Here is a 13495-nt window from a genome sequence, read left to right on the forward strand (position 1 = left end):
CCTTCCAAGTGACGCTAAAAGTTGGACTAAATCCCCACCGTTTGTGAAAGCGAAGCGCTTCTGGTTTTACATGTCGCCATATCTATGATTTATGCAGCGCTATTATATTACTGAGATCAGACAGACATCTTCTCCCGCTCAGAGGAAACCACTGCGCATGTCTGGAGCTCCGCGTGCGAGTAAAGGTGGAGGCGATGGGTGACAACAGACACCAAGTCACGTTATTGCTTGGATTTTACGGCGCCACCTTAAGACCCTGAACTTCATATTTTAACGGAAAAAAAGCGCAATGCGACTTGGATGTAACGAGTAACGCGACAGTTTTGTAGAAATGTAGTGAAGTAGAAAGTACAGATACTTACTGTAAAATGTAGTGGAGCAAAAGTAGAAAGTATCCATTATTAAATCTACTTAAGTAAAGTACAGATACACGAAAATTGTACTTAAGTACTTCGTTACTTCCCACCACTGATGCTACCATTGCTAACATCAAAATTGAGCAGCCCATCCAGTTTGTGGGCTGGTGACCAACTGGTTTTAAAAGGATTATGAAGATTAAAAGGGGCTGATAGACGATACTTGTCTACCAATGAATAGGAAAAAATACTTTAATCTGTTCAGTAAGTGTAAATACACTCCTGCTTTATTTGGCTACATTAACTCTGTACAGTGTTCAAAAAGCCTGTTTATTCTGTAATTTCTTTTTTAAAGTTACCCGGTGCTTGTTAATAGGAACCTGCTTTAATCCTCTGCAGTGTTTAGCCATTTAGAAATATTTGTGTTTTATTAAACAATTTAAAACAAAAAAATGAGTATTCAGTTATGAACTGAGCAAATTAAAATGATTGAAATCTTCACAAAGAGAAAATGTTTGTTTGTAATCAGCTGACCTTAACATCAACAGAACAAATTCACATGTGGAAGCATACAGTTTTCTTTCATTTTTCAGGCAAAACTACAAGTGTGACTCTTTCCACAGACATTAATATCAGTTTAATGTAAATACTGGGGATCCAGGAGGGCTGAGGGCTGCTCTGTTTTACCTGGATGAGATGTTGGAGGTCTTTGCTTTCTTGAGAACTGGGCCGGGCCTTTACTGCTGATGGTTAGATGTCAGATGGTGAAATAGATGAGTCACACCAAACTCTCACCACAAAATAATAGTTTGTTGTTCCTTATTGTTTTAAAGAAATATTCTCATAAAAACACATGAATGTCTCAAACAACATTTAGTATTTGTTTTTCTAAACTAGTAAATTAAAAAACTTAACCTTTAGCACCTTGCTAGAGATGATTGTTGACGTCAGCATTTGCGTTATATCAAAGTGTAATGTAATACTGCCCCCTTGTGGTGATGGTCAGTGTGTTCACATATCAAATTATCAAATTTTCATGGGAAATTCAGAAAATGCCATCAAAGATACACAAAATAAAATTAATAAAAAATCATACACAACTATTTTTATGTATGTGAACAAATATACAAAACAAATAGTACACCAAATATGTCTCTGGGTTTCTTAGATATATTTTTAATATTTTCATCTTAAAGTAGAAATTCAGCCATTTGAGTTTTTCTCAAGATTGTTTTCTGGGTGATCTAAATTCTCCATTGGTTAGTTGGTGTGCAATAACCTCACAAAAACATATACAGTGAAGGAGTTATCAATTAGGCTACATTTCCTCCCATTTATGTCTAAAAGGATCAGCAAAGTAGCTAAAAGATGGGTCCAAAATGCGAGCAATTGATAAGGAAATCACTTTATTTGTTCTGGTGTAATTTCTAGGGCTCCTTGCTGTTTTGGCTTGTATTTGATCTCAGAAGTTCTTACACCCATCAGAGGAGGACACCTTAAGAATACTTTAGGTTCATGTTGCATTCAGGTTACTCTTTGTCCAAGGTCCCAGTGCTGTTTCCGATGCTACAATGACTTCACAAACTCCCTGTAGAGTGGACATGAAAGAAAATATTGTTCATATTATAGAAATGAAACATCAGATCAATTTTAAAATGCAGAACACTCTCTTTCTAGGTTTATAATAAGAGCACATGACCTTTCTGGTTATTAAATGGTTCTAAAATTACATAAAACCACAAGCGTCTAAAAAGACATAATAAATGTGTGCAATTTACTCTGTGAAAACAGTAGAGCTTTGTTAGAGAAAATTACAGAACAGCATCATAAAGACCAATCAATACAGCAGGCAGGTTAGGGAGGAAGTTGTAGAGACTTTTAAACAGGGTTAGGTTCTAAAGCAACATCTCAAGGTTTGAACATGTCTCAGAGCTGTGTTCAATCCATTATCTGAACATGGAGAGAGGATGGATGAACTCCAGGCCTACCAAGGCATTGATGTTTTCTAAAACTGAAACTGGAAAAAAGGAGCTGTTATGATCCTGGTGGCTGGTTTGGCATTTATGTTCCCTTTGCAACACTGATTACATGGCCTGGTCATACAAACTGGGGGCTCATCCAGGATTTTAGAACAATTGGCTGCTCTTTGCTTTTGTAGTATGGCAACAACTGGGGGCTCGTCTGGGAAACATTGGTCAGAAATCAGCCAAGAGGTAACTCTAAAGTAGCTGATGAGAATCTATCAACATGACAGCTATTTATTGGGTACTCCACAAATCTGGCCTTCAGGGAAGAGTGACAAGAGGAATGCCATAGTTGAAATAAAACTATAAGAAATCCTGTTTGCAATTTGCACCAAGCCATGTAGGAGCAACAGCAAACATACTCTGCACAGACAAAATAAAAAATAAACAACATTCTAAACTTTATATTTGACGACCACTGCACATCCTGAACACCAAGTTCACAGTGAAACATGGTGGTGGCAGCATCATTCTGTTGGGAGGATTTTCTTGAACAGAGACAGGGAAGCTGGTCAAAGTTGATGGGAAGATGGATGGAGCTAAATACAGGACAATCCTAGTACAAAATCTGCTAGGGACTTGAAATGAGTGCCGAAATACAGACGTTGTGATGACAGATGAATGCAAATTCAAAGAACGGACAACATTTTTAGTCTCTAGATGTGCATAGCTAGCAGAGATATAGGGTACTAATGAGGTCATCGACTGACAATGATCCTAACAATCAGTGGCAAATCTGCAACACATTGAATAAAAAGGAAAGAAAGAATGTGTTTCAGTGGCTCAGTCAAAGCCCAGCTCTCAGCCTGAACTGCTTCATGTTGTTGCTCCTAAAGATGATTCTACAAATTGCACAAACATGGGGTATACTTAGTTTTTGCACATTTCCATTCTGGCTTCATTTGTATGCAAGACAATGACAGAGTGGGACTCTTGTGAGCTTTAGTACAAATTTGAAATTAGAACCTGGTCAAAATCTCACCATTTTATTTTGTCCCGTTATGAAACCAGAAACTTAAAGAGTGCTTTCTGTTTAAAATAAAGTATTCACACTAAGCAGTGTCTGACAAATGTTTTCTCACTTTAAGACACCAGGCAGCTTTGGGTCCCGATATAAGCCGTTGTGTAGATACCCCAGAGAACCGTCAAATGTCACAAGCTTGACTCTGTCTTTACTTTGGGCCTTTGCAGCAACCTCATAGGTCTGAAAACAACAAAACAACTCCATTATAGTCATTACTGCAAATATTGCTTCATGCTAGAGTAATAAAAGCAGTACCTGACGAGCAATCTCAATGGGAACTAAGTGATCGTCCTCTGAATGAAGGAACAATATCGGACTTTTCATTTTCTTCAAACTGTGCAATATAATTAAGACCATTATTAACAGAAAATCCTCCTCTTGTGATATTTGCCAATATTAATTAACTCACTTGTGTTCTGTGGGAAAAACGGGCATTTTTCTTTCCCATAGGAAACTGAACAAATGCTTAATGCCTGGAATTTTCCAGTAATACTTTAAACACAGAAATAAACATCGCAAAGTTGTTAGCAACAAAACAGCACATGCACCAAATGTGAAAAAATGCTTGGTTAGCATAGTGTACCCAGATGAAAATATTGTACGGAATATACTGCTTATCAGCATTGAATGCCCCCTCCAGGATCACACCATCCAAAACAACGCCTAAATAGGAAAGAAGAAATTAACATTCAGACTGTAGCATCCTGCCCTCAGATTCTGCGTTTGCTGGAGATCAGAGGTCGTAAAACGTACCTTCCTCAAGCAGTTTGACTGCAGTGTTAGAGGACACCCTACACAGAAACACAGGCAAATTTTAGTCAAGCATAAAAGCTTTAGTAAAGCTTTATCTGGTATGTGATACAACTGAAATCATATATTCCACACATGGTTAGAAACATGACACATATCAACATTTTTCTCTCAATGTCTGGCTTTAAATCAGACAAAACAGCCAAGACAAAGCTGGTTTACCTATGGGTCCCATTTCTAGCTGTCTGAAGATGCCAGGATCAGCTGTGTTATCAGCTTGGAAATGAAATCATACTGCTTAAGAAAGAAACAGACGTAAAATATTCATTTAAGAATGAATATTTTACGTCTTTGACTTTTTTAAACGCTGATAAAAAAAATCTGAAGGCCATAAGTCATTTTGACAGATTATAATTGACAGACCTGACCAACTAGTGCAGATGTGAAGACATTTTCAGCTTTACGCATAGAGATAACCAAATCAATCAAAAAGAGATTCCCTTTAGAGCATAATCTCAGACCTGGACACTGTTTAATAAGCTCTGGACCTATGGCCGGAATATGATTCCTAGTATTGTTCTAAACTGTCAGTCTCGCTGGGAACTGTCAGCGAGACTGTCAGTTCCCAGTCAGTCTTGAACTATCAGTTCCCAGTCAGTCTTGAACTGTCAGTTCCCAGTCAGTCTTGAACTGTCAGTTCCCAGTCAGTCTTGAACTGTCAGTTCCCAGTCAGTCTCGCTGTCTGGGAACTGACAATATGTTGAAGGAGGTCACAAACTGGTGCAGCATGAATCTGCTTTTCAATAATATTCTAATTTATCGAAAGCATCTGTGATCTAACATTACTAAATTAGTTACAAAGTAGGTCAAGAACAAAAAAAGTAAAATGTTTTGGAGTGACCATCACAAACCAAGGCAGCCTACAAACCACAAATCTCACTCAGTTTCTGAGGAACGGGCTGAAATCCCAGAAAACTGAGGTTAGAAGCTAAAAGTTTAAACAGAAAATCTACCAAATACAAAATGTGTCAAAACTTTTGAAATGGAAAGAAAATCCCTTAAGATGGTGGTGCTCAAACCTTTTGCCCAGGGGCCAAAATTGGGAAATTTAAACTGCTGATATGTGAAAAACTAGTTTGTTTTTTTTGTTTGTTTTCTGTTTTTTTAGCTTTACCTGTTCAACAATAAGCCATTTTTTTAAATTAAATCTGTATATTGTTAAAGATACAAAACAATAAAAGGACTTTGTACTGTTGCTTTAATAAAAGAAAAACAGACAATTTACAATTTTTTGTGTCATCAGCCGTTTCCTATTTTGTTGGCCAGATTGACTTGTGGTCAGGAACAATATAACTTCAGGGGCCACAAATGGCCCATGAACCACACTCTGGACACCCCTGTTTTAAGATGTTGCCACTTAACAAATGTAAAAAAAATTTGGTAATCCTGAGTGTTCAAAATGGTGGATATAAAAATGCTAGTAGTTTGTATAAGTGCCAGTGTGTTTTATTAGCTGACCCGGTGCCAACAGAGTGTCCCCAGATGACCACCAGGCTGTCCCCGCTGCGTGCTTTGACCCAGTTGTACACGTGCACAGCGTCTGTAGTCAGGCCGGATTCAGTCGGCTCTCCGGTGGAATCACCAAAACCTTGCAGAGGGTTTTCACATCAGCTCCTGCTCAACCACAACCACAGAGGCGCTGCGTCCCCCCGCCACTAGATGGCAGGACTGTAATTCAGAGGGAGACCTGCTCCCTCCACTGACCAGAGGTTGAACTGCTGTCTTTTTGACCGCTTCACAGCAAACAACTCATCAAGAACAACTACACTGGTCTACAGGGATCATACGGCTTCAGAAAGGGAACAATTAAAGCGAAATCCTGTGGATCTGGGTGGAGAGAAGGGAACAGAGACGTGAATCCGTAAAAAGCTCCTACCTCTGTAGTCAGGCACCACCACATGGTAACCCAGCGCACTCAGTAACTGTCGACACACAGTGTAAATTATTATCTAGAGTCATAAACCACACTGTCATGTCTCCAGCTAAAAAATAATTCATTAGTGTTGGTGATTACTCACTTTTGCCACTCCAACTCGGTGCGGAGCTGCCCTGTGGAAATTAATTAGCAAACAAATTAATAAAAAATAAAAACAGCAGCAAATACGTGTGGCAGTGCGGGTATTTTTCTCTCTTCACGTGCTAATTATTATAAAGAGGTGCATTAATAGAAGATTTAAAGGTGAAAATCAGCTAAATTTAAAGAAATGTGTAACCCTTATCTTGCATTTTTAAATAACTCACAAGTTGAAGAAACTTCTGTATCTTAGAGATTAAATGTTTCTATCTGTTGATTATTATGTATGTGACGCTAAGCTGTTTTAAACATGTTATGTGGGATTTTTTTACTTTATTTTTTCCTATTGGGTTGCGGGTGAAAGATCTGAGTTAATTGTATTCAATTAAAATCTAGTATTTGCTTTTGTTTAAATCATTTTACTGCATACTGGTAAAAACTGATAAAGATGTGTTTAAAAAAACTTATTTTAATAATTGACTTTCAATTGTCATGTAGATGGATTACATGAATCTACAAGGTTTCCTTGAATATTTGAGGGCAGTTGACAGCTTAACCTGAGCGCTGTTTTCAAGCACATAAATGAAAAGTTTAGTGAAAGGAAAACCTGTGGTAAAAAAAAAAACTGTGTAAGTTACAGGGATAAGCATCAAATACATGAGGTACAGCTGATACGTTCCCTGTGTTGAGTCGCTCTTGAAGCAGAGACTGCAGAGCTAAATGCTAGCCCCTCTGTGTTTTATCGAGTCCCAGTGAGTGCAGGCATCCAACAGGAACATTTAGAGAAATTCATGCTGACGGGCTTTATGCAGATGCTGGTTTTATGTCCCAGCAGGACTTGCCAAAGGTAGTAAAAGCCAGATCAATGATCGATGGTATTGCTGTGCCTGACTGAACCCCACAGAGAATCTATGGAGGATTGCAATGCCACAAATTTCTGTTTTCAACATGACCTCCTGTAAAATTATGATATTTATTGTTTTATAAATATACAATGTCATTATTACTTAATAACATTGAGAGAAAGTGAACTCTTTCATTCACCGCAATACATTATAATAGAAGTGAACAGGAAGAAATGCCATAGCTGTACGCCTCTGTGTTGAGCGGCTCTAAATTAGGGATGATATGAAGATTTGGGTCGATATCAACATCCAATATTTAGAAATAATTATGTTATGTGATGGCAAATAGCCAACATTTATCAGCTGCTTCTCTGCTTCAGTTAAACTACCCACAATCCCGTGCTGCATCACTATCGCTGTCACATGACCAAAAACTGAAGTAAAATTAGCACCACTGCAACGTATTTTTACTCAAGTAACAGTAAAAAGTAGCAGCTCAAGAAATACATCAAGTAAGAATAAAAAAGTATTTGGTAAAAAGTCTGCTCAAGTACTAACTGATCAAATTATTAATCATTTAATATTTAAAAATTAGATCGTATGGACCAAAATATAAAGATATAAAGTGGAAGTTTTGATATTTTAGGGACAGAAATGACAATAATTTATGTAAGTAACAAAAAAACAACAAAAACAGACAAAAGAAATATTTTACAAATATGTTTTTTCAATAAAAAACTTATGACAGTAAGAAAAACATTGAAAAAAAGCGATATATCATGCATCCCTAGTCTGAGTGATGAGAGTTTCACATTTCAGCTTGAATTACGAAGATACATTCATTTAATAAAACATTGTGAATCACATGTAAATGTATAAATTATCCACCTTGATCCCGTGTTTCCGTGCAGATATATAAAAACCGGATTTCCATCATTTAACGTGTTCTGGTACCACAGCAGGTCTTTCCCCTGAGCTTCTTTCCACCGACTTTCAGGAACTGTAAGCCTGGAAAAAACACATCTTCATCAGCAAACTCTCATTTTCCTCAGAGCTGCAAGTTTTTAGTCTGAAAGAAAAAGCAACAACCCGGCATCTGCTCACCATACGCCCAGGGAAATGCCCTCCTCTGACGTTAAGTACATGTTGATGGTGTGATTGAGGGAGAAGTCAGCAGGCCGGCTCAGATCCTCAAAGAACGGCACGCTGACTGCACACAGAGAGGAGGGGGCCCGTTGTTCTGGAGCTGGAAGATTTAAGATACTCGATAATGCAGACAGGATCCTTACTCACGTCGGTAGGTGTGAATAATGTCCTGAATCAATGTAGGGATTATTTTATATGTGACAGGCACCAGGATGCAGACAGCAACAGCCAGTAATCCCCGTTTTAACCACCAGGGGGACCTGTAACCAGAACAGAGACAGATAACTTTATTAATCTCATATTTATCTGCTTCTTCAGTTTGTCAATGAACAAAAATATATTTTAACACAGCTCTCCTGGGATTTATAGCATTTTAATCTGGTTTCAGTCTGGGCCAGATAAAATAGATACTGAAGTCTCTGTAAATAAAAAAATGAGGCTGGTTGACACCAAAGAACCAAACTGGAGCCTTTGTCACAAAGTTTTTGTAGAGTTCTGCTGTTTTTGGGGATAATTTTTCTGCTAATTACATTTGTTACATTTTTATTTAAAAATTGACCAAATATTGAAGTGGGAAAACGATCATCCATTTGAAATATACTCATCTTGTACATCCAGCATGTGAAGCGTTTCACATTCACACAGAAAACGCTCTTAGACAGAGGACTTTGTGTCATTTACCTGCAAAAAATCCCAAATCATCACCCCTCCACCACCGTACTTAACAGTTGGTATGAGGCGTTTATGGTGATGTGCTTTAGTTGCTGTGGTTTTTTAGCGAAACTTAAAATGTTTCGTCTCATTCAGTTCCACTCACTTCAGCTTGTTTGTGCAGCATCCATACACAATGCAACTTATCTCAAGGCACTTAGCAAAACAAGTAAATTCAATCCAACACGTTGCTATTGATCCTAGTTCTTAAACAACTGTTATGTTTATTATTCAAATGAGCTTAAAATGTTTCTACATAAGGAACTCCAGCAGAGCGAATCGAGTCATTGACCTTCAGCTTTCACTCCTCCTGGACGTAGCGACATTAGACAATCACTTGCTGGTTATAAAGGCTACAGAGGGAAAGAGAGCCATAAAAGCTCAGCCAATAGCTATGTCTACTTCACTGCTTTTCAAAGTGTGGAGGGTGCCTCCATTAGGGGGCGCCAGAGGTCTTCAGGTGGGGTGCAACATGAGGAAAGAAATGAACCAGAAAAAGTAACTGGACATTTAGTGAACTTCACCAAAACTGTGTCAAAGATAAAATTGATAGATTTTTAGTACCTGAAAAAAGAGAGAGAGTCTGGACCAAACAAAGTAAAAAACTAAAAGAAGAAGAAGAAGAAGAAACTATGACCAGGAATATTCAAAGTTGGTATTTTCATGGATTGGATCAGAAGATGCTCCAGTGCCACAGAGCTGTTTGATCAGCAAACTGCTGCTCGCTGTCCCCTGAAGCAGCCTGAGAACAACACGCAGCACATCACCACCCATTGATTACCAACTACAAAGTCATTACAGACAGCTGTTCTCTGCCAGTTGTATCTTGAAAAATAGTCAAACAAAACTGGAAGCATCGTCCAGAGACGTTACCCCACCAACGCTGCCGCCTTTCTGAGGAGGGACTCTGACGCGTGTTCGGATGCAGACGCCCAGCTGCTACACACCCGTTGTAGCGGTTTGCAGCGATCAGAAGAGACGAGCGGCTGTGAATGAAGTGAGTCCTGACTCCCCACAGGCTCCAGACTACAGCCAATTAATGGACAATACATCCCTTCAATCCCTCTATTAACGCACTAATCAGCCAGCAGAGCCCTGTTAGCTGAAGAACGATCTCTTTACCGTGCTCAAGGGAAACACACCGGCGGCCATTCATTCCAAAATCCAATAGGCTGCCATGAGTTAACCCCGGGCTTCATTATTAATGCCTATATCTTTGTTAAATATGTCCAAAAGCTCTGTCGGAGATTTTTAATAAACATAAAGAAGTGCAACAGGGTTGGGTGAAAAATTGTCCTCATTTAACATCCCTGGAGTTTTTCTGAAGAGACTAAAGGCGAATTCATCACATGGAGCTGGATCGTGAAAATGAACTGACTGCAAAGATAATCAGGCTGCAGCTTTGGTTCATTTAAACTGGACAAAATTATGGATTTCACCAATTTACTTTATTCACTTCTAATACTGATGCAGATGTGAGGTGTCAGTCCACCGATCCGTTACAAAAAACCAATGCCGAATTGACTTAAAACGTTTCTTTTGTTAAACACAGACATAAATGTACTGAATTACAAATTTATTTGGTAACTCTGCACCAGTACAGCACATGTAAATACACCAGTAGCCTCAAACATCTAATAACAACATCATTAATTTGTTTAGTGCAATTAGGAGTCAACATCCAGTGTAAAATAAATAAAGAAAACAATGTAAAAAGAAATGGCAACAAACCTTCTTTTAAATGGATAAGAAAGAGAAATTATGAATTCTAAATATAAAGTGAAACTATGACGCAGATTTGAAGAGGATGATGATCTACAGCACATCCAAACTGGATCTAAAACGGCTGAATCAAGCTAACATGTAGCTCTGGTACGGTACCAACCTAATAAACTCAAACACCGAAGATGTGTGCTGTTTAATCCGACCACAGAAAAATAAATCATTAAAATTAAAACGACATTCACGCCAGTGATTTGAAGATATAAACTTCTGACCTGGATTGTAGCTGTGGCTAAAGGTTAGAGGAGGAATTAGTTCAGAGTTAAGATAAAGAACTTGGATACAAAGGGCAGGATAATGCATCATGTCAGTGAGTAACTACATAGTAAAGCAGTGTGTGTGTGTGTGTGTGTGTGTGTGCGTGTGTGTGTGTGGTTGAGAAGGACCTCAGTGACTGAATACTCATTATCCAGCAGGAATGAAAACAATGCCATGCTTTTGCAGCAATATTTATCATTACAAGCCAAACCTCCAGTTTATTCATTAGTTGATGTTCATTAAGAACATTTTAATGTGCTGATACAAGCTCACAACTTCCTGTTTGCTAAAAGAATTAAATGAGCCCGATGGGATTAACAACAACAAACTCAGAATATTAAGAAGAAACTACTGCTGCTACTGCTAATTTAATTTATTACAAAACGTTTTTTTGTTTTTTTTGGCTGAATTGAATATAGTTTATCTCGACCCCACTGGGCACAAGGGTGTACAGAAAATGGATGGATGGATGAATATAGTTTAAACTAAAATTCAGAATTACTTGCTGCCCTACAAAGCCTTGCAATAGTATTTATGTCATTTTAGTCACATAACAGCAACAATTTTATTGAGATTTATGTAATTAACCAACATGAAGTGATGAATAATTGTGTAAGAAAAATTATACATGATTTTACAATAGAAATCTAAAAAGGTAGACAAAACATCTGGGAAAAAAAAACAAAAACCTTGTGGCCCTACTGCCATGTGCAGAAATACACAGCTCAGTCAGAATTAACCAATCAGAGCCAGGAGGAGGGTCTTAGTGCAATTTAAAAATGACAAAAAATATTTTCAAATCGTGGCTGATTTTTAATGTTGGAAGTTCTCCTAAAATTACAACTTCATTCTCCTAAAACTTCTTAAGAGTTTATTTGGGACATTTTACTATTTAATTCAATTGTTTAAAAGTATATTTCATTATTTAATGCCAAATTTATTGACATATTTTTTTTTTATTTCATCAACAGTTCACATTTAATTATGTAATGTAACAGTTATTCATTTGGTTTTTTCCTATTTTGACCCTCCATGAACTTCAGCGGTCACATTGTGATGATTCAGAAAATAATGTGTTGACCCTCCAGTTGGTGTCTCGTGACCCCCTGGGGAGCCCGGATCCCCACTTTGGGAACCCCTGCTTTACATGGTTGAGGACAAACTGCAAATAGGAATTTCTATGACTTGTTTTTAACTATAAATGCAGGATTTGGTGAAGTGCATGGATAGCAGACAGATTCTCCTACCTGAGCGGTGAATCTCTGCTGCTCCTCCAGAGTAGCAGAGATTCACACGTGTTCGTAATGCAACACATGGACTCTTGTCAAAAAGGTGCCAACTTTGGTTGCACTGCACATGCACAGTTCTGAGGGTTTTATTTGTAACGTTTTAAAGATGTTGTATCGTCAGCAAAGCTTCTTATCGCAGACAGATAAATTCGATCTGAAAACGTAAACAAAATAACTTTGTTGCAGTTTTAAAGCCGCTCCAGTTACTCACCGACTTCCCTCTTTCCTCCGGCCGCCAGCCGCCTTCCTGTCCATCCTGTCGGGGGAAGAATCGTCGCGTTTCACGTTTCTCTTTTTCATCGTTTAACTGCAGTAATTCTTCCCTGCTGAGGGTTTTTAACAGTCTGGTCAGGCCATTGCACTTTGACCGACTCCAGATTTTATCAGAGCGGATTTCATTAAACTCCAGGAAAAGGGAGGGATCCAGGATTTTAAGGTGGCACCGCTGCTTCCCTGGTAAATGTGCTGGACACACACTAATGCCCGTGTGGCTACCTTAAACGAATTACATAATCTGAAAAGTTACAGGAAATAGAGCAGTAGTTTGGATTATATGTATTTTGATGAAGAAATGCTGTAGATCGATTTGGCATTGCATATTAAACGGCCTTTAAAAAAAACAAAAGCAAGTTTAAAAAAATATTCAACGAACATCTTATAACAAGCCACTCTGTTGTGGAGCAAAATGTTTGCACTGTCATAACAAACCTAGTTTTCTTTCTTACAATAATACTGTTTTAAAATGTCAGCAAATACATGGACATTTTCCCTTCATCCCTATTTTATTTCCTTTAAAGTTTATATATTTGTTGTGTTGTGTCTCAAAACCTCATTCAAATAATTTGCTTGTGAAAACAATCTTGACCAATAAAGCTGAAAGGAGGAAACAATCAATGAGTTACTAGAGCGTTTTTCTGATTATGTAAATCAAAGTGCAACAAGAGGAAATGTTTGTTTTATAACAGCAGTAAAAACCCAGCGTCAGATTTCCTGCAGGTGTTTTTCTCCTGTGGATGTTGGTCCTCTGCAGGACGGTGCTGCGGCTTCCTCTCAGTCCAGAAACCTGCATGTTGTGTCCTGCAGGTTCCTGTGATAAATCAGTGATGATGTTTCAGAACAGAACAACATGAAGTTAATATAAAACAGGAGGAAAGAGGCTACAAAGATCACAGCAAGCAGTTTACAGATGCAGAAACATTTGTTTCCAGCCCTGGTACGAATTTTTTAGAAGATTTC

General features: G+C 38.1%; 1 protein-coding gene across 1 annotated transcript; it reads right to left on the reverse strand.

Moving 5' to 3' along the window:
• Positions 1 to 1512: 1512 nt before the first annotated feature.
• LOC103132506 (monoacylglycerol lipase ABHD12-like) lies at positions 1513 to 12667 on the reverse strand. Its single transcript, XM_007544308.2, has 13 exons — positions 12471 to 12667; positions 8367 to 8479; positions 8178 to 8283; positions 7962 to 8081; positions 6233 to 6263; positions 6091 to 6136; positions 5673 to 5802; positions 4158 to 4195; positions 3988 to 4067; positions 3814 to 3896; positions 3660 to 3738; positions 3463 to 3584; positions 1513 to 1944 (listed from the first exon to the last, which is right to left on the reverse strand). Exons 1-13 carry the CDS (start codon positions 12557 to 12559, stop codon positions 1923 to 1925), a joined length of 1059 nt encoding a protein of 352 aa, XP_007544370.1. The 5' UTR covers positions 12560 to 12667; the 3' UTR covers positions 1513 to 1922.
• Between the last annotated feature and the right edge of the window lie 828 nt (positions 12668 to 13495).

This window comes from Poecilia formosa, unplaced genomic scaffold (genome assembly GCF_000485575.1).
Source record: "Poecilia formosa unplaced genomic scaffold, Poecilia_formosa-5.1.2 Scaffold1091, whole genome shotgun sequence".
Taxonomy (NCBI): domain Eukaryota; kingdom Metazoa; phylum Chordata; class Actinopteri; order Cyprinodontiformes; family Poeciliidae; genus Poecilia; species Poecilia formosa.

Excerpts from the sequence above, each read along its gene's own strand:
- LOC103132506 (XM_007544308.2), bottom strand. The coding sequence starts at position 12,559 with ATGAAAAAGAGAAACGTGAAACGCGACGATTCTTCCCCCGACAGGATG. Across the intron at positions 8,480-12,470 it reads CGGAGGAAAGAGGGAAGTCG|GTCCCCCTGGTGGTTAAAAC; the intron begins GTGAGTAACTGG and ends TTCTGGTTACAG. Across the intron at positions 4,196-5,672 it reads GGACACTCTGTTGGCACCGG|GGTGTCCTCTAACACTGCAG; the intron begins GTCAGCTAATAA and ends GTTTCTGTGTAG.